This window comes from Erythrolamprus reginae, chromosome 7 (genome assembly GCF_031021105.1).
Source record: "Erythrolamprus reginae isolate rEryReg1 chromosome 7, rEryReg1.hap1, whole genome shotgun sequence".
NCBI lineage: Eukaryota > Metazoa > Chordata > Lepidosauria > Squamata > Dipsadidae > Erythrolamprus > Erythrolamprus reginae.
In genome coordinates this window covers 7,502,257-7,521,284 of record NC_091956.1, presented here as the reverse complement: position 1 = coordinate 7,521,284, position 19,028 = coordinate 7,502,257, and the positions used below count along the sequence as shown (strand labels likewise).

The window sequence follows — 19,028 nt, the reverse complement described above, 5'->3', positions numbered from 1 at the left end:
GGGTGCTTCGCTGGCAACGGAAGTCCAGAGGCGGGTCATCCCAGCGGCGGTGGTGGGTTTGTAAGGTGAAAATAGTTTATAAGAAGAGGCAAAAAAATCTTAAACCCCGGGTTTGTATCTCGAAAAGTTTGTATGACGAGGCGTTTGTAAGATGAGGTATCACTGTACACTGCTCAAAAACAAACAAAGGGAACCCTCAAAGGACACATCCTAGATCTGAATGAATGAAATATTCTCATTGAACACTTTGTTCTGTACAAAGTTGAACGTGCACAACAGCAGGTGAAGTTGACGGTCAATCAGTCTTGCTTCCAAAGTGGACAGTTGGATTTCCACAGATGTTTGATTGACTTGAAGTTATATTCTGTTTTTTAAGTGTTCCCTTTATTTTTTTTGAGCAGTGCATATTCTTATTCCCCTGTCCGACAGCCTTTGTTCTACTTACATCCTTTTCTGCTTCCTTCAGCTCTGCTTCTTTCTCCTTCACTCTCATGACAAACATCTGCCTCATTTCTTCTTCTCTCTTCTGAAGTTCACCCAGAAATTCGTTTCTCTTGGCTTCGTAGGTTTCTTGCAGGCTTGTTTCCAACACAATGACCCCCCCGTAAGGGAATGTTTGGAAGTGTCGAGAGGAAAAGAGAAATAAGGAAGGAAGGGGAGAAAAAGAAGACAACCTTTAACACCAGAAGGGATTCTTTTGAAAAACTCTAAAAATGATAAATTATAAATGAATAAAATCTCTACGAACGGAAGAGGAAGACAGTAAGCCTTTTGTTCTCCGTACAAGATTCTGCACATGCGCATAAGCAAAATCTCACAAGTTCCGTGCAAAATTCTGGGTTTTATGCCCCAAAGTCACCTAGCTGCTTTCATATCTAAGTCGGGACAAGAACCCTCCTTGCCTTTCGTAAACTCCATAAAACCCACCTCTGCCGTCAAGCGTGGGAGAACTGAAATATCTCCCTGTGCCTGTGTAGTTTTTTGTGCATGATATGACTGTATGTATGTTTTTATATATTGGGGTTTCTTGTTTTTTAGACTTTTTAAATGTATTATTGTTATTTTAGATTCTAACTATTAGATTTGTCATTATATATTGTTTTTTTTATCATTGGTGTAAGCTGCCCCGAGACTACGGAGAGGGACGGCATACAAATCTAATAAGTAAGTAAGTAAGTAAGTAAGTAAGTAAGTAAGTAAGTAAGTAAGTAAGTAAGTAAGTAAACAAACAAACAAACAACAAAAACAACAACTCACCATCTCCTGGTAATTGTATGCTTGTATGTATGTCTGCTTAATAATGGGGTTTTTAAAATATCTTAAATTGTAAATTATTAGATTTGTCATGAACTGTTTTTATTGTGTTGTGAGCCGCCCCGAGTCTACGGAAAGGGGCGGCATACAAATCTAATAAACAAACAAACAAACAAATACATTGACCCAAAGTCACCCAACTGGGTTTCATGCCTAAGGCGAGACTAGAACTCACTGTATTCCAGTTTCTAGTCTGGTGTCATTACTACTACCCCAAACTAACTTATATGAGACAAATTAGCAGCCCAGAGAGCTTAAATCTCTAATTTATCACCTAGAAATATTCCAGGGAACCTACAATTTGCGTGTGTGCCTTCACAAGTTCCTCCAAAGGTCACAGTGGTCATTAAGGAAAAATAATAAATTAGTTAATATATGAATCGTATTTTTTTGTTCAAATAAAGCTTTGTTCCGGAAGTTTTGTTTGGTTAACTGGGAAGCATCTCTCAACGTGCCATTTAGAAGCCAAATTTAACTCTTGGCACGAACAAACTGCTTTTCCCAAGACAAACCACGACCGAAATCAACTTGTTTTTAATTCAAATAAAAACAGCGTTGGGCGATTCTAACCTCTTCCTTAAAAACCTGGTGGGGAGGAAGGGAGGAGGAGCGATTTAATTCTGGCATATATATATCATGCCAGACTTAAATAAAAGATAATACATTTGAATTTCTATCCTTTATCTTCACCTTACCCAGTTGTCATTTGCGTAATTGGCAGTTTAATTTATGGAGACCTCTGGACTGAAGTCTTATCTAAGTAGACTTAAGTACAAAGTACAATAGCTGTTCAAAAAACTGCTTCCTGTTTTAATTGGAATAATTTGAATTCTAGTCCCAGAGCATAAATCATGATCTGTTGGCTTAAATACCCTCTTTCAATTCCATGATCCTGTTATCATTTTGCCAGCCAATTCGAGGAAATAAGGAATTTAGAAACATAGAAGACTGACGGCAGAAAAAGACCTCATGGTCCATCTAGTTTGCCCTTATACTATTTTCAGTATTTTATCTTACGATGGATATATGTTTATCCCAGGCATGTTTAAATTCAGTTACTGTGGATTTACCAACCACGTCTGCTGGAAGTTTGTTCCAAGGATCTACTACTCTTTCAGTGAAATAATATTTTCTCACGTTGCTTTTGATCTTTCCCCCAACTAACTTCAGATTGTGCCCCCTTGTTCTTGTGTTCACTTTCCTATTAAAAACACTTCCCTCCTGAACCTTATTTAACCCTTTAACATATTTAAATGTTTCGATCATGTCCCCCCTTTTACTTCTGTCCTCCAGACCAGTGTTTCCCAACCTTTTTTGAGCCGCGGCACATTATTCATATTTTCAAAATCCTGGGGAACACTGAACGGGGGGATTGGGTGGGGGGGGGGGCGCGGGGGGCTAAAGAAAAGTTTGGACAAAAAAAAATCTCTTCCTCAATTTCACTCTATTTCTCCCTCCCTCTTTCTCTCTTCCTTCCTTCCCTTCTTTCTCTCTCTCCATCCCTCTTTCTTTCTTTCTTCCTCTTTTTTGCTCTCTTTCTCTCTCCCTCCTTCCTTCCCTCTATGTCTTTCTCTCTCCCTTGCTCTCTCTCTGCCTCTCTTGCTATCTCTCTTTCATTCTCTCTCTTTTGCTCTCTTTCTGTCTCTCTTGCTATGTCTCTTTCTCTCTCTCTCTCTCTCTCTCTTGCTATCTCTTTGTCTCTCTCTCTCTCTTGCTATCTCTTTCTCTCTCTCTTTCTCTCTCTTTCTTTCTTTTTCTCTCTCTCTTGCTATGTCTCTCTTTCTCTCTCTCTCTGTCTCCCTCCCTCTTTCCTTTCTCTCTCTCCCTCCCTCTTTCCTCCCTCCCTCCCTCCCTCTTTCCTTTCTATCTCTTTTCTTTCTATCTCTCCCTCCCTTTTTCCTTTCTATCTCTCCCTCCCTCTTTCCTTTCTATCTTTCTCTCCGTCCCTCAGCGGGGGCAAAGAAGAAGGAAGGCAGGCTGCAGAGGACACCGAGGACAAGAGCGCTCGCTCGCTCCCTCGCCCTCTGACTTCCCTCCCTCGCTGCTGAAGGGACAAGCGCGGGCACGCTGCAAGAAGGTTTTTTTTGCTTTTTTTTCCCTCCCCCGCCTCACGGGAGAGAGTGAGAGAGAGAAAGAGCAGCGCCCTGTCGGTTCCGAGCGCAGCCAGGGAAAGCGGCCTCGAGCCGAGTGCGAACTGCGGGATGCGGCAAAGACTCCTTGTCAACCAAAAAAGGGTGGGGGTGGCAAAGGCAAAGCCTGGGAGGCGGGGAAGGGAAGAGCGGGAGACCCCCAGACAGAACGGCTGAGGGGAAGGAAAGATGGAAGGAGGGAGGGATTGAGAAGCGAAGCCAGGGAGGGCTGAGAGAAAAGGGGAGCGGCGCGCGCGCGAGAGGGGCGGGGCGTGCATTCCCGAAACGGATGGAGAAAGCCCTCTCTCGCAGCGAAAGCGCACCCAGCCAGGGGGCTGCGAGAGAGGGCTGGGAGCGCTTTCGTCCTGAGGAGCTGAAGCTGCAGCCGCAGCTGCCGCGAGAGAAGTCGCGCCCCAAGGCAGGGGGTGGCGGAGGAGGAGAGGGGGCAGATCGGGCGGGGAGCTTGGCGGCACACCTGCCTGTGTCTCGCGGCACACCGGTTGGGAAACGCTGCTCCAGACTATACAGATTGAGTTCATGAAGTCTTTCCTGATACGTTTTATGCTTAAGACCTTCCACCATTCTTGTAGCCCGTCTTTGGACCCGTTCAATTTTGTCAATATCCTTTTGTAGGTGAGGTCTCCAGAACTGAACACAGTATTATTCCAAATGGGGTCTCACCAGCGCTCTATATAAGGGGATCACAATCTCCCTCGCCACAGCTGAAAGATGTTTCTCTATTTATTTGTTTGAGCAGTGTAGAATGATTTGAAATCCTTAGACGAGAAGGTTTTGTGTCGTCCTTAGATAAGTTTTTGTGCTTCCAGCCACACAGCAAACTTCTTTTCTAAGTTAAGTTTGGAGGCTCACCTGCTCCTCACCTACCTGAACGGTTTGCTGTCGGGATCCGTGTCTTTGAAACCCATCTCTTCCAATTTGCACCGGCGGTAGAGTTCGTAATGTCGGCTGTGAGTCTGCTCTCTCAGGTCTTCCATGTTCACTCTGATCAACATTTCGCGCAACTTTACAAAATCACAGTGGTTTTCATTTTCAACTATTTTTTTAAAAAAAATCATAAAAATGGGGAAATTTAGATCACAGATAGGGTAACACAAAAATCTAACGACTGTGTTCCCTCAATTTTCGTGGGTTCGAACTTCGCGAAAAGTCTATACCACGGTTTTTCAAAAATATTAATTAAAAAATACTTCGCGGTTTTCCCCCCTATACCACGGTTTTTCCCACCCGATGATGTCATATGTCATCGCCAAACTTTCGTCTGCTTTTAATAAATATTTTTTTAATAAACTTTAATAAATAAACATGGTGAGTAATAATCTAAATGGTTGCTAAGGGAATGGAAAATTGCAATTTAGGGGTTTAAAGTGTTAAGGGAAGGTTTGTGATACTATTCATAGCCAAAAATAGTGTATTTACTTCCGCATCTCTACTTCGCGGAAATTCGACTTTCGCGGGCGGTCTCGGAACGCATCCTCCGCGAAAAGCGAGGGAACACTGTATTTTTCATTTTTTTAAAAATCGCCATTTATATCTCCATAATTATAAGAGTGTTGCGGTGGCCTGTAGGTGGCACTCTGGCCTCACAATCAGGAGGTTGCAAGTTCAATCCTAGGTAAAGGCAGATATTTCTCTCTCTGGGCACAATGAGATATATATCTGCCAAATAATATTCCGCATTGGTGACAGGAAGGGCATCCAGTCATCCTCGCTTCATTCAGCTGCCCAGACTACATCCTACAAAGCATTATGAGGTCATTAAAAAATGGATAATGATGATTATAACTCCAAAAGATTTTTCTAAGGACTATTTGATTTCCATTATTCCAGTAATCAAGAGTTTGGAGGTGGAAAAGTTGATATTGAGTTGACTTAAGAATATTCTGAGAATTCCATAATGAGCGAGATTTGATTGCTCCATCTCCTCTGTGAGTCAGAAATATATTTACTATATTTGTATCCATTGTGATTAGTGTGCTAAATTTATATTCATCTTAATTACCGTATGGTTTGGACTGTAAGATACACTGGAATATAAGATGCACCTTAGTTTTTGGGAAGGAAAATAAGAAAAATGCTGATTAGATTAGATTAGATTTATTGGATTTATATGCCGCCCCTCTCCGCAAACTCGGGCGGCTCACAACAATAATAAAAAAAACAGCACAGTACATAATACCAAATCCAATGCCCACCAATCTAATTACAATTTAAAATTAGTAATCTCATCAAAACAGTATATATAAAAAACAGGCACACAGTCAATCAATCAACAAAACAACATGGGCAAGGGGGAGGTGTTTTAGTTCCCCCATGCCTGACGGCAGAGGTGGGTCTTAAGGAGTTTACGAAAGGCAGGGAGGGTGGGGGCAATCCTAATCTCAGGGGGGAGCTGGTTCCAGAGGGTCGGCCCCCCCACAGAGAAGGCTGATTGGTGGGTGAATTGGCCTCCTGGAATACCTCCCAAACAGCTGTTCCCAGAGGTGAAATTTAGAAACAGGTTCGTTGGTTGTAAGTTCTGTGCCTTGTTTTTCCAGCCTCTGAAAACTCCCTTTCAGAGTCTTTTTTCAGCCTCTAAAACCTCTGTTTCGGACTTTTTTCAGCCCCTGAAACCTCCTTTTCAGAGGATATTTTTCACTCTGAAACCTGTATCAGATTATTTTTTTTCAGCCCCTGAAATCTTCACTTCAGTGGCTTTTTTCAGCCTCTGAAATCTGTTTCAGAGGGTTTCCCCCCAGCCTCTGAAACCTACATTTCAGAGGATTTTTTCAACCCCTGAAATCTCCATTTAAGAAGATTTTTCCAGTCCCTGAAACATCTGCTTGAAAGGCTTTTTTCAGCCCCTGAAACCAGAGCTACATTCGGTGTATAAGATTTATTTATTTCTTTATTTATTGGATTTGTATGCCGCCCCTCTCCGCAGACTCGGGGCGGCTAACAACAGTAATAAAACAGTATACAGTGTTCCCTCGATTTTTGCAGGGGATGCGTTCTGAGACTGCCCGCAAAAGTTGAATTTCCGCGAAGTAGAGATGCAGAAGTAAATACACTATTTTGGGCTATGAACAGTATCACAAACCTTCCCTTAACACTTTCAACCCCTAAAGTGCAATTTCCCATTCCCTTAGCAACCATTTAGATCATTACTCACCATGTTTATTTATTAAAGTTTACTAAAAAAAATATTTATTAAAGTCGGATGAAAGTTTGGCGATGACATATGACGTCATCGGGCGGGAAAAAACATGGTATAGGGAAAAAACCCGCAAAGTATTTTTTAATTAATATTTTTGAAAAACCGTGGTATAGACTTTTCGCGAAGTTTGAACCCGCGAAAATCGAGGGACCACTGTATAACAATAATCCAATACTAAAACAGTTAAAAACCCATTATATAAAAACCAAGATGCACCCAAATTTTCACCCTCTTTTTTGGGGGTGGGGTTGTTGCGTCTTAATATTCTGAAAAATATAGCAATAGCTCTTTTATTAGTCTAATTACGATCTCATTAGAAACCTCAAGTACTGAAATCTAAAAGAACATGTTTTCTTGGTGTGCATGATAAATTTCTCCAGATCTCAGTCCCAACCTTCACATCTGTTGTTTTGCTTTCCTACTGATTCAAGAAATTGCTTGTATAGCTGCCGCCTGTCCACCCTAGTTCAATTTTTTTTGGGTATCATTTTCCCCATCAACATACCTTGGACCACTCCCCATGGATATTGTCTAGCTTTGGCCATCTTATTGCCAATCTTCACTTCTTCAGTGCTGCCGACCACGGCAAACGGGAGATGGACCTGCAATTAGAATAGAATCGAATATTTGATTGGCCAAGTGTGATTGGACACACAAGGAATTTGTCTTCGGTGCAGATGCTCTCAGCGTACATAAAAGAAAAAGATACATTTGTCAAGAACCATGTGGTACAACACTTAATGATTGTCATAGGGGTCAAATAAGCAATGAAGAAACAATCAATATTAATAAAACTCTTCGGATACAAGCAACAAGTTGTATCCAATACAGTCCTAAGTGGGAGGAAAAGGATGATAGGAATGATGAGAAAAACTAGTAGAAATAGAAGTGCAGACTTAGTAAAAAATCTGACAGTGTTGAGGGAATTATTTGTTTAGCAGAGTGATGGTGTTTGGGGAAAAACTGTCCTTGGGTCTAGTTGTCTTGGTGTGCAGTGCTCTGTAGTGACGTTTTGAGGGTAAGTCCACAAGTCATAGAAGAGCCAACTTTGCCTACCCCTGGTATAGGGTTTCCTGCTTAAACAAGGGATTGGACTAGAAGACCTCCAAGGTCCCTTCCAACTGTTATTCTATTCTATTCTATTCTCTTTTCTGTTTTATTCTATTTTCTATTCTACTCTATTTTCTTTTCTATTTTCTATTCTATTCTTTTCTGTTCTATTCTATTTTCTATTCTACTCTATTTTCTTTTCTATTTTCTATTCTATTCTTTTCTGTTCTATTCTCTTTTCTATTCTATTCTCTTTTCTGTTCTATTCTATTTTCTATTCTATTCTGTTCTCTTTTCTGTTCTATTATATTTTATATTCTGTTTTCTATTCTATTCTTTTCTGTTCTATTCTATTCTCTTTTCTATTCTATTCTGTTCTCTTTTCTGTTCTATTATATTTTATATTCTACTCTATTTTCTTTTCTATTTTCTATTCTATTCTTTTCTGTTCTATTCTCTTTTCTATTCTATTCTGTTCTCTTTTCTGTTCTATTCTCTTTTCTATTCTATTCTGTTCTCTTTTCTGTTCTATTCTCTTTTCTATTCTATTCTGTTCTATTCTCTTTTCTATTCTATTCTCTTTTCTGTTCTATTCTCTTTTCTGTTCTATTCTCTTTTCTATTCTATTCTATTCTCTAATTTATTTTCTATTCTGCTCTCTTTTCTGTTCTATTCTATTTTCTATTCTGTTTTCTATTCTTTTCTTTTCTATTCTATTTTCTATTCTATTCTGTTCTCTTTTCTGTTCTATTATATTTTATATTCTATTCTATTCTATTTCCTATTCTATTCTACATTCTTTTATTTTCTGTTCTATTCTATTCCATTCCCATTTCCACTCTACCCCCAAGGCATTTTCAACTCTATTATCCAGTAGAAAAATCTCACTTTTAGTTCAAAACATTTGGTTTTTTTTTAAAGGTTCAAAATAGCAGTCCTGTGTTTGAGGCAACTGTTTATTATTATTTTGGAAATGAAAGGGGGCATTCTGCAACCTAATGAATGGTCCCAGACTTGAAAGTGTGGCATTTTGAATCTGGGCCATTCAAAACTTTTTTTGCACACCACCCAGAGCAAACATGGTGGCTGTGTGTTTTCCTGCCAAAAAGTTTTTAAAAGTTTCCTTTAAGAAAGAGCTGGGTGGAGAAAAAAAGGCAACACTCAGGACACTGTGTCGGCCTTTTGGGGAGGTTACAGCATGTCTGGATTACAGCTGTAGTCTTTGAAGGGTGTGTGTGTGTATGTGTGTGTGTGTGTGTATCAATGACAGCAAGCTTGACATCAAAACAGCTTCTTCTCCGGATTGTATTACAACCCTAATTGCATTATGTAACAATATCTGGAGAGAGTTAATTACAGGACACACCACCTGTTGCATGGAGAGGAGCAAAGAAGAGCAAAGCACAAGAATGAAAAATCTATCTATGTGTATGTATGTATGTATGTATGTATGTATGTATGTATGTATGTATGTATGTATGTATGTATGTATCTATGTATCTATTGTATCTATGTATGTATCTATGTATTTATTGTATCTATGTATGTATGTATGTATGTATGTATGTATGTATGTATGTATATATGTATCTATCTATCTATCTATCTATCTATCTATCTATCTATCTATCTATCATCTCTCTCTATCTATCTATCAATCTATCATCTCTCTCTCTCTCTCTCTATCATCTATCTATCTATCTATCTATCTATCTATCATCTCTCTCTCTCTATCATATCTCAATCTATCTATCTATCTATCTATCTATCTATCTATCTATCTATCTATCCTCTCTCTCTCTCTATCAATCTATCATCTCTCTCTATATATATATCATATCTCTATCTATCTATCTATCTATCATCTCTCTCTCTATCATCTCTCTCTCTCTCTATCTATCATATCTCTATCTATCTATCTATCTATCTATCTATCTATCTACTCTCTGTATCTCTCTCTCTATCATATCTCTCTCTCTCTCTCATATCTCTATCTAACTATCTATCTATCTATCTATCTATCTATCTATCATCTATCTATCTATCTATCTATCTATCATATCTATCTATCTATCTATCTATCATCTCTATCTATCTATCTATCTATCTATCTATCTATCTATCTATCTATCAATCTATCATCTCTCTCTCTCTCTATCATATCTATCTATCATATCTATCTATATCTATCTATCTATCTATCATCTCTCTCTCTATCAATCTATCATCTCTCTCTCTATCATATCTCTATCTATCTATCTATCTATCTATCTATCTATCTATCTATCTATCTATCTATCTATCCTCTCTCTCTATCATCTCTCTCTCTCTCTTTGTCATATCTCTATCTATCTATCATCTCTCTCTCTCTCTCTCTCTCTGTATATATATATATATGTATGTATGTATGTATGTATGTATGTATGTATGTATGTATGTATGTATGTATATCTTTCTATCTCTATATATCTCTGTCTGATTTCTATGCCGCCCTTTTCAACTGGGGAGGCTTACAACAGAAATAAATACAAAATATAAGCATGTAAGAAATCTAATTAAAAAAACTAAAGGGCGGTATAGATATCAATCAATCAATCAATCAATCAAATAAATAAATATTAGATATATATGTCGCTCCTCTCCAAGGACACAGGGCAGCTTACAACATACAAAAAAGGTAGTATACATCAAGATACGGGTAACATTAGATTACAAGTTACATTTAAAGCTAAAAAACTAAAAAAAACCTATTAAAATAACACACATATCCATTCAAACATTCAAACAAACTCATTATATAATCATTGCCCAGGGGGCAGAGTCTAATAACCCCAAGCTTGGCAGCAATGGGTGAGTCTTAAGACTCTTTCAAAAGGCAAGGAGGGTGGGGGCAATACGAATCTCGGGGGGGGGGGGAGTTTATTCCAGAGGGCTGGGCCCCCCACTGAGAAGGCTCTTCCCCTAGGCCCCACACCTTGTGACATTGTCTAGTTGATGGGACCTTTAGAAGGCCAACTCTGTGGGACATAACTGATCGCAATAAACAAATAAATAAACAAACAAACAAATAGATAAACAAAGAAAGAAAGAAAGAAAGAAAGAAAGAAAGAAAGTCTTTTCTAAGAATATCGAAATGTGGATTTATAACATAAATCACAAAATCTCCCACATTCTACCCAAAGGAATTCTGTCACTTCTTTCTTTGTGAAAAATCTTCCTTTGTTATGCATCCTTCATTCCATAAAACTTTCACATAGCTATAAATTAATCGTGGGAAACATGACTACTCAATACTTTGAATTTGGGTCGATGAAATGTTAAATTTAACACTTGACAAAACTCCTGAATGTTTTTTATTGGGCATAATCAGACAAAATCTATCGAAATCCCAAGTACACCTAATCATTCATTTAGTAACCGCAGCTAGACTTTCATATGCGCAGTGGTGGAAGAACGAAGAAGTACCCCCAAATGAAGTAATAATTAAAAAAATATTATACTGTGCAGAAATGTCAAAATTGACTTCACAAGTTAGAAATGAATCCTCGGCTACGTTCAACGAGTGTTGGGACCCTTTTTATAACTGGCTAGGAAGCAAAAGCGAGAACAATAGGCTATAAGATTGTGATTTTTGACTCCACTTCGAACTGTCACAAATCTGGTATAAACCATTTTATTATCTCATAAAATAACACGAGACGTTATATATATTTAGATATGTAGATTTATTATTATCTGTTAACTTCTCCGCAATGTGTTTATTTCAACTCTGGCATTGAACCCCTCTGATACAATCCTTGAAACATGGTAATGAGCATATACAATCTGACCCAATTTTCGTTCTCAATACAACTCCCCCGTTTACTCACCGACACTTTTACTCGTTATGTCTATAGGTTTTTCTTTTGTTTTTCTTTTTTTTCTGTACTGTTTGTCCTTATGTTTCGAATTGTATCTTATGTTGTATTATATGATGTAAATGTTTTCATTTTAATAATAAAACAATTTAAAAAAAAAAATACTTTGAGTCAACTTAACAAGCAGCAAAAAAAACAACAACAACCTCTCCTTCAAAATAACCCAAGCAATATCTGGCCCCAGAAAAGGAACGGTGATGAAAATTACACTTTTAAATGACGTTCTGACCCCATCGCTCGCTTTTCTATGCTTCGGAACCTGCTTGTTCAATTTAAACTCTGTCTACAATTTCAAACGAGTGTTGACATTTCCTACGGAGTCAGTTATGGTGAATTGGAGGAAGTCAAGGCTTGGCCCATACCACACCCTATTTTATAGCCCTTTTCTAAAAGAGGAAGGAAAAGAGGATGTAATAAAAAGTGGCAGAGCCTGTCTGCATTCCAAGATTCTCAAACCAGTTCGCCAAGGCAATACAGTGATACCTCATCTTACAAACGCCTCGTCATACAAACTTTTCGAGATACAAACTCGGGATTTAAGATTTTTTTGCCTCTTCTTACAAACTATTTTCACCTTACAAACCTACCTCCGCCACTGGGATGCCCCGCCTCCGGGCTTCCGTTGCCACCAAAGCACCCGTTTTTGCACTGCTGGGATTCCCTTGAGGCTCCCCTCCAAGGGAAACCCCACCTCCAGACTTCCGTGTTTTTGTGATGCTGCAGGGGAATCCCAGCAGCGTAAAAACGGGCACTTTGCTGGCAACGGAAGTCAAGAGGTGGGGTTTCCCAGCGAGGGGAGCCTCAGTGAAATCGCAGCATCGCAAAAACACAGAGGTCCGGAGGTGGGGTTTCAAGGACTTCGGTGTTTTTGCACTGCTGGGATTCCCCTGATACTCCCTTCACTGGGAAACCCCACCTCTGGACTTTCATTGCCAGCGAAGTGCTCATTTTTGCGATGCTGGGATTCCCCTGCTGGGATTGCCCTGCAGCATTGCAAAAACACAGAAGTCCGGAGGTGGGGTTTCCCATGGAGGGGAGCCTAGGGGAATCCCAGCAACGCAAAAACAGGCGCTTCGGCTGGCAAAAGGGTTGAGTTTTGGGCTTGCACGCATTAATCGCTTTTCCATTGATTCCTATGGGAAACATTGTTTCGTCTTACAAACTTTTCACCTTAAGAACCTCGTCCCAGAATCAATTAAGTTTGTAAGACAAGGTATCACTGTATTTGAAGGAGAATTTCTAGATTAGCAATCAGAGGAAAGCTGCATATAAATGGCTGTCCAAACTCTTCTTAAAGACCTCCAGAGCATTCATAACTTGTTGCATTGATTAATTGTTCTAACTGTTGGGAAGTTTCTCCTTAGTTCTAGGTTGCTTCTTTCCTTGGTTAGTTTCCATCCATTGCTTCTTGCCCCTTGTGTTGTGTTGTGCTTGGCTCACATCCAGCTCCTTTGGCCACAGACTTTGAGGAGAATGAACCAGGTCCACTGGGTGTCATAGGCCAGTGTGTTTATCAGGGGAATCGGAAAGTGAGCATGAGGGAGATTTAGGGCCTGGAGACCCTCCAGGGGCTGCAAACCCCCCAGATGTGGCAATGTAGGAGTCAGATAAGGAGGGGGATATTGTGGACCCCATATTAGATGCTAGGGTAAGAAGAATGCAAGGGAGACAAGAGTGTTTCCGGCAGAGTATAACTTGTCATCAGATAGTATAAGAGAGACACTCCAGAGAGCGGCGGCATACAAGTCTAATTAATAATAATAATAATAATAATAATAATAATAATAATAATAATGATGATGATGATGATGATGATGTCTGGTGTGTTATGCTTCAGAATTCGGTCAGACTGACCGAATTCTGAAGCATAACACACCAGACATTGTGATCGTGGAGAAAAAGAAAGCATGGATCATCGACATCGCAATCCCAGGAGACAGCAGAATTGAGGAGAAGCAGCTAGGGAAATTAGTGAAATACGAAGATCTAAATATCGAGCTGCAACAACTCTGGCATAAGCCAGTGAAAGTGGTCCCAGTGGTACTTGGCACGCTGGGCGCAGTACCAAAGGATCTCAGCGGACATTTGAAAACCATCGGAATTGACAAAATCTCCATCTGTCAATTGCAAAAGGCCGCTTTACTGGGATCGGCAAACATAATTCGCCGCTACATCACACAGTCCTAGGTGCTTGGGAAGCGCCCGACTGGTGATGAAATACGAAATCCAGCATAGTGATCTCGTTTGCTGTGTTGTACTGACATAATAATAATAATGATGATGATGATAATAATAATAATAATAATAATAATAAATAAGAAGAAGAAGAGGAAGGAGATGATGGAGGTGGAGGAGAGAAAGAAGAATGGGAAGAAGAAGAGAAGGAGGAAGAAGAAGAAAAAGAAGAAGAGGAAGGAGATGATGGAAGGAGAGAAAGAAGAAGAGGAGGAGGAGGAAGAAGGAGGAGGAGGAGTCTATACCAACAGCCAAAGACTGATTTAAAATTTTTCGGACTATTCTTGCAAATGTCAGAGGGAAAGGTTAAATTCTGCATGGCTCAGACTGCGTTTTTATTTATCCATTGCTTGATATATTATCTATCTGAAGATAATATTACAGAAAAGAGGGAGCCAGGCAGTCTTCAGGTCTCTTAATATTCCACTGCCACACAGATTATTAATGCAGATAAATTTGGGAGGAATCTGGGTGGGACTCCACTTACATAAGTTGCTTGTAAAAATAATAAAGGTGGGATACAAATAATATACTGCATAAGGACCTACATCATCCACCACACCTAGCCTCCACAGTGTCCATTTTTAAAATTCACAACTTCAACATGTTGTTCACTTGCATATCGAAAGAGAACTGTCACTGGGGAACCACTCTCGTCTTTCAAAGAGATTTCATAGAAACATAGAAGATTGATGGCAGAAAAAGACCTCATGATCCATCTAGTCTGCCCTTATACTATTTCCTGTATTTTTATTTTAGGATGGATATATGTTTCTCCCAGGCATGTTTAAATTCAGTTACTGTGGATTTACCAACCACGTCTGCTGGAAGTTTGTTCCAAGCATCTACTACTCTTTCAGTAAAATAATATTTTCTCACGTTGCTTTTGATCTTTCCCCCAACTAACTTCAGATTGTGTCCCCTTGTTCTTGTGTTCACTTTCCTATTAAAAACACTTCCCTCCTGAACCTTATTTAACCCTTTAACATATTTAAATGTTTTGATCATGTCCCCCCTTTTCCTTCTGTCCTCCAGACTATACAGATGGAGTTCATGAAGTCTTTCCTGATAGGTTTTATGCTTAAGACCTTCCACCATTCTTGTAGCCCGTCTTTGGACCCGTTCAATTTTGTCAATATCTTTTTGTAGGTGAGGTCTCCAGAATTGAACACAGTATTCCAAAGTGTGGTCTCACCAGTGCTCTATACAGCGGGATCACAATCATTCATTCTGATTGTCCTTTTATATTAAATGTTTATGCTTTTCTGAAAACTGGTTCTATTGCATCTATTATTCTTTATGAATAGGGACCTCCCTGGCCTTCTTTGGCAAGGTGATATAATTTAATTAGCAAGGTTTGTGACAACACCCAGAAGATCTGGCCCAAAGCCACAGATTCTGTTTTTTTAAAAGCATGCAATTAATTACTTGCTGAATTTTCAAAATATACATACTTCATACACACACACACAAACACAGTGGGGGGGGGGGAGAGAGAGAGAATATGGACATAAATTCTCTCAGGATACAGCAGTGATTCTCAACTTTTCTATTGCCATGACCTCTTTATAGTTCCTCATGTTGTGGTGACTCCCAACCATAAGTCCAGCGCCAATTCTCCCAACAGAGGTTTAAGCGGATTGGCAGGCAGGTGAGAGGGACCCCCTTTCTGTAAACGCCTGATTGGTTGGATGGTAAATATATATTCCAAAAGTGCCAGAATAGAAGCTTTAGTTCCTAACACCATAGGAAAGGGGTCCTGACCCCCAAGTTGAGAACCACTGGTATACAGCATACAGTATGGACTTCAACTCCCAGAATTCCCAATTCCATAGCTGGCTGGAGAATACTGGGAGTTGAAGTCCATAAGTCTTAAAGTTGCCAGGTTTGGAGACCCTCTGCCTCAAAGCCTGATCTGGCCTACAATTAATTTCCTGTTTCTTAAGCTTCAAACCAAAACCTCATAACCACCCTAGAGGCTTGGGACAACATCTGAACCTCCGCTTAAAGAAGGAAGAACATCTCCAGCCCCATCAAGGAAGCCATAAAGTATATACAGTGATACCTCGTCTTACAAACTTAATTGGTTCCGGGACGAGGTTTGTAAGGTGAAAAGTTTGTAAGACGAAACAATGTTTCCCATAGGAATCAATAGAAAAGCGATTAATGTGTGCAAGCCCAAAACTCACCCCTTTTGCCAGCCGAAGCGCCCATTTTTGTGCTGCTTGGATTACCCTGAGGCTCCCCTCCATGGGAAACCCCACCTCCGGACTTCCGTGTTTTTGTGATGCTGCAGGGGAATCCCAGCAGTGCAAAAACGGGTGTTTCGCTGGCAACGGAAGTCCGGAGGTGTGGTTTCCCATGGAGGGGAGCCTCAGCGAAATTGCAGCATCGCAAAAACACGGAAGTCCTCAAAACCCCACCTCCAGACTTCCATGTTTTTGCGATGTTGCGATTTTGCTGAGGCTCCCTTCGCTTGGAAACCCCACCTTCAGACTTCCGTTGCCAGCGAAGCGCCCGTTATTGCACTGCTGGGATTCCCCTGCAGCATCGCAAAAACACGGAAGTCCGGAAGTGGTGTTTCCCATGGAGGGGAGCCTCAGGGGAATCCCAGCAGTGCAAAAAACGGGCGCTTCGCTGGCAACAGAAGTCCGGAGCCGGGGCATCCCAGTGGCAGCGGCTTGGGTTTGTAAGGTGAAAATAGTTTGGAAGAAGAGGCAAAAAAATCTTAAACCCCGGGTTTATATCTCGAAAAGTTTGTATGACGAGGGGTTTGTAAGACGAGGTATCACTGTATTTGGGATTCTTCCCCTTTCCAGGATATTATACATTTTGAAGTGAAGCCCCAAAGGCAAAGGAAGTGACATTTGTATCTTTTCATCTCTGGAGAGTTTTCTACCGGTAGGTGTTGTTTTCATTCTGAGGTTTCCATTTTGAGCAAGTTGGCAGCCGTGTTCATTTTCATAAGCTGGGTTTAAGAACTGGACATAGGGGTGTGACAAAGACTTTGGCCCGCGATCCGTGGGATGATTGCAACTGGTATTTTTGTGGTCTTTTTCTTCCCTGCTCTCAAGGCTGCCTAGGAAAGTATAAACTTTCCAGCCGCGCAGCATGAAAGTACGCGAATGTGGTGGGACTTGAACTCATGTCAAAGCCTCTCTTTCAGATAACGAAAACTTCGGGTTACTCCCTCAGGTGTCATTTTTATACGTTTCAGCCACTTTGCTATGAACTCATTCAGATCAACTGATGAAAAACAGATTTATTTCTTCATTCATTCATTCATTCATTCATTCATTCATTCATTCATTCGATTTTTATGCTGCCCTTCTCCTTAGACTCAGGGTGGCTTACAACATGTTAGCAATAGCACTTTTTAACAGAGCCAGCCTATTGCCCCCACAATCCGGGTCTTGAAAAATCAACAAACAAGTCCGGAAACAGCAAGGCACGATCCTGAAGAATTGCGATCAGATAATCTTCCACAACGGCCAAGCCAACACGCTGCTATTTGTATCAGCAGCCCTAATTACTGGAGCCCCACCCAAACACAGGTGGCCTCTCTTATCTCCTGTAATATGTCCTCAATTGGTCTTTTCTACGCATAATTCTGCGCCTGCGTGGGTCTAACACTTCCTCATCCGAATTGACTGAAGATAATGGAGATTGACTGCCTGGGCTGTGTGCCAAGCCCCCCTCTTCTAAGTCACTCCCATCTTCTTCTTCGTCCGAGGAAACTGCACTAACTGACTCTGTTGGCAATAAAACAGGCCTATGACATGTTGAGGTTTCCCCTGCATCCACCTCCACATTCCTTGGGGCAGGAGATGGGGCAGAGCCAACCACAACACCTTGTCTCCCACCCACAAACTTATCACGTTACCCACTCAGATTGTGCCAGCGTGGCCAGTCCTCCTTCCGCTTCCGCCCAGGTGGATGGGCATAGGATGGCCTTGAACAGCTCGAAGGAATGCTTTGTGGCTGCCTCCGTTCCCTCATGAAAATCACCCCTCCCACGTTCCCATCAACATCGGGGGCTTCTATAGGTAGTGTAGCAAGCCGTTAATTTCTGCACTGCCATTTATCTCAAGGTGCATTTGGACAATGAAAAGAAAGTCAGGACTTACGCTCATGGTGGCGTTGATCTCAGCCACCGTTTCTTCATCCGTTGGAAACTGATAGATCTGGACCCCGTTGCTCACCAATTCGCTCATGATTTTGCTTTTGAATTTGTGTAACTCGTTTTTGGCAATGGTGTCAGCCTTGGCTATTATTGGGATGATGTTCACCTGCAAAACAAAGGATCGTGATGCTGCATCAGTTCCTGGAGACACCGGGAGTAGGTTAAAAAAAAAAAACAAGGATAAAGGTAGTTCTCAATTTATGACTGGGCCCAGAATTTATTTATTTATTTATTTATTTATTTATTTATTGATTGATTGATTGATTGATTGATTGATTGGTATGCCGCCCCTTTCCGTAGACTCGGGGCAGCTCACAACATAATAAAACAATTCAGAACAAATCTAATAATTTACAATTTAAAAATTTAAAGTAGTTAAGAAAACCGCATTTTTAAGCAGACATACCTACAAACATACCATACATAAATTATATAGGCCCGGGGGAGATATCTCAATTCCCCCATGCCTGACGACAAAGGTGGGTTTTGAGGAGTTTACGAAAGGCAAGGAGGGTGGGGGCAGTTCTAATCTCTGGGGGAAGCTGGTTCCAGAGAGTCGGGGCCGCCACAGATAAGGCTCTTCCCCTGGGGCCCGCCAACCGACATTGTTTAGTTGACGGGACCCGGAGAAGGCCAACTCTGTGGGACCTAATCGGTCGCTGGGATTCGTGCGGCAGAAGGCGGTCTCGGAGATATTCTTGTCCGATGCCATGAAGGGCTTTATAGGTCATAAGCAACACTTTGAATTGTGACCGGAAACTGATCAGCAACCAATGCAGACTGCGGAGTGTTGGTGTACCATGGACATATTTGGGAAAGCCCATGATTGCTCTCGCAGCTGCATTCTGCACGATCTGAAGTTTCTGAACACTTTTCAAAGGTAGCCCCATGTAGAGAGCGTTACAGTAGTCGAGCCTCGAGGTGATGAGGGCGTGAGTGACTGTGAGCAATGACTCCCGGTCCAGATAGGGCCGCAACTGGTGCAC

At 40.9% G+C, this 19,028-nt stretch overlaps 1 protein-coding gene across 4 annotated transcripts in view; it reads right to left on the bottom strand.

Annotated features, from left to right (window-relative positions):
- The window catches only part of SEPTIN11 (septin 11), a 125,359-nt gene that overhangs the window by 26,131 nt on the left and 80,200 nt on the right, over positions 1-19,028 (bottom strand). For all 4 annotated transcript variants that reach the window (XM_070756917.1, XM_070756916.1, XM_070756918.1 and 1 more), the window contains exons 5-8: positions 17,987-18,148; positions 7,163-7,259; positions 4,329-4,497; positions 446-578 (exon numbers count right to left, since the gene is read on the bottom strand). In XM_070756917.1, coding sequence (XP_070613018.1) covers positions 446-578; positions 4,329-4,497; positions 7,163-7,259; positions 17,987-18,148 — 561 coding nt within the window. The remainder of the gene's footprint in view (positions 1-445; positions 579-4,328; positions 4,498-7,162; positions 7,260-17,986; positions 18,149-19,028) is intronic.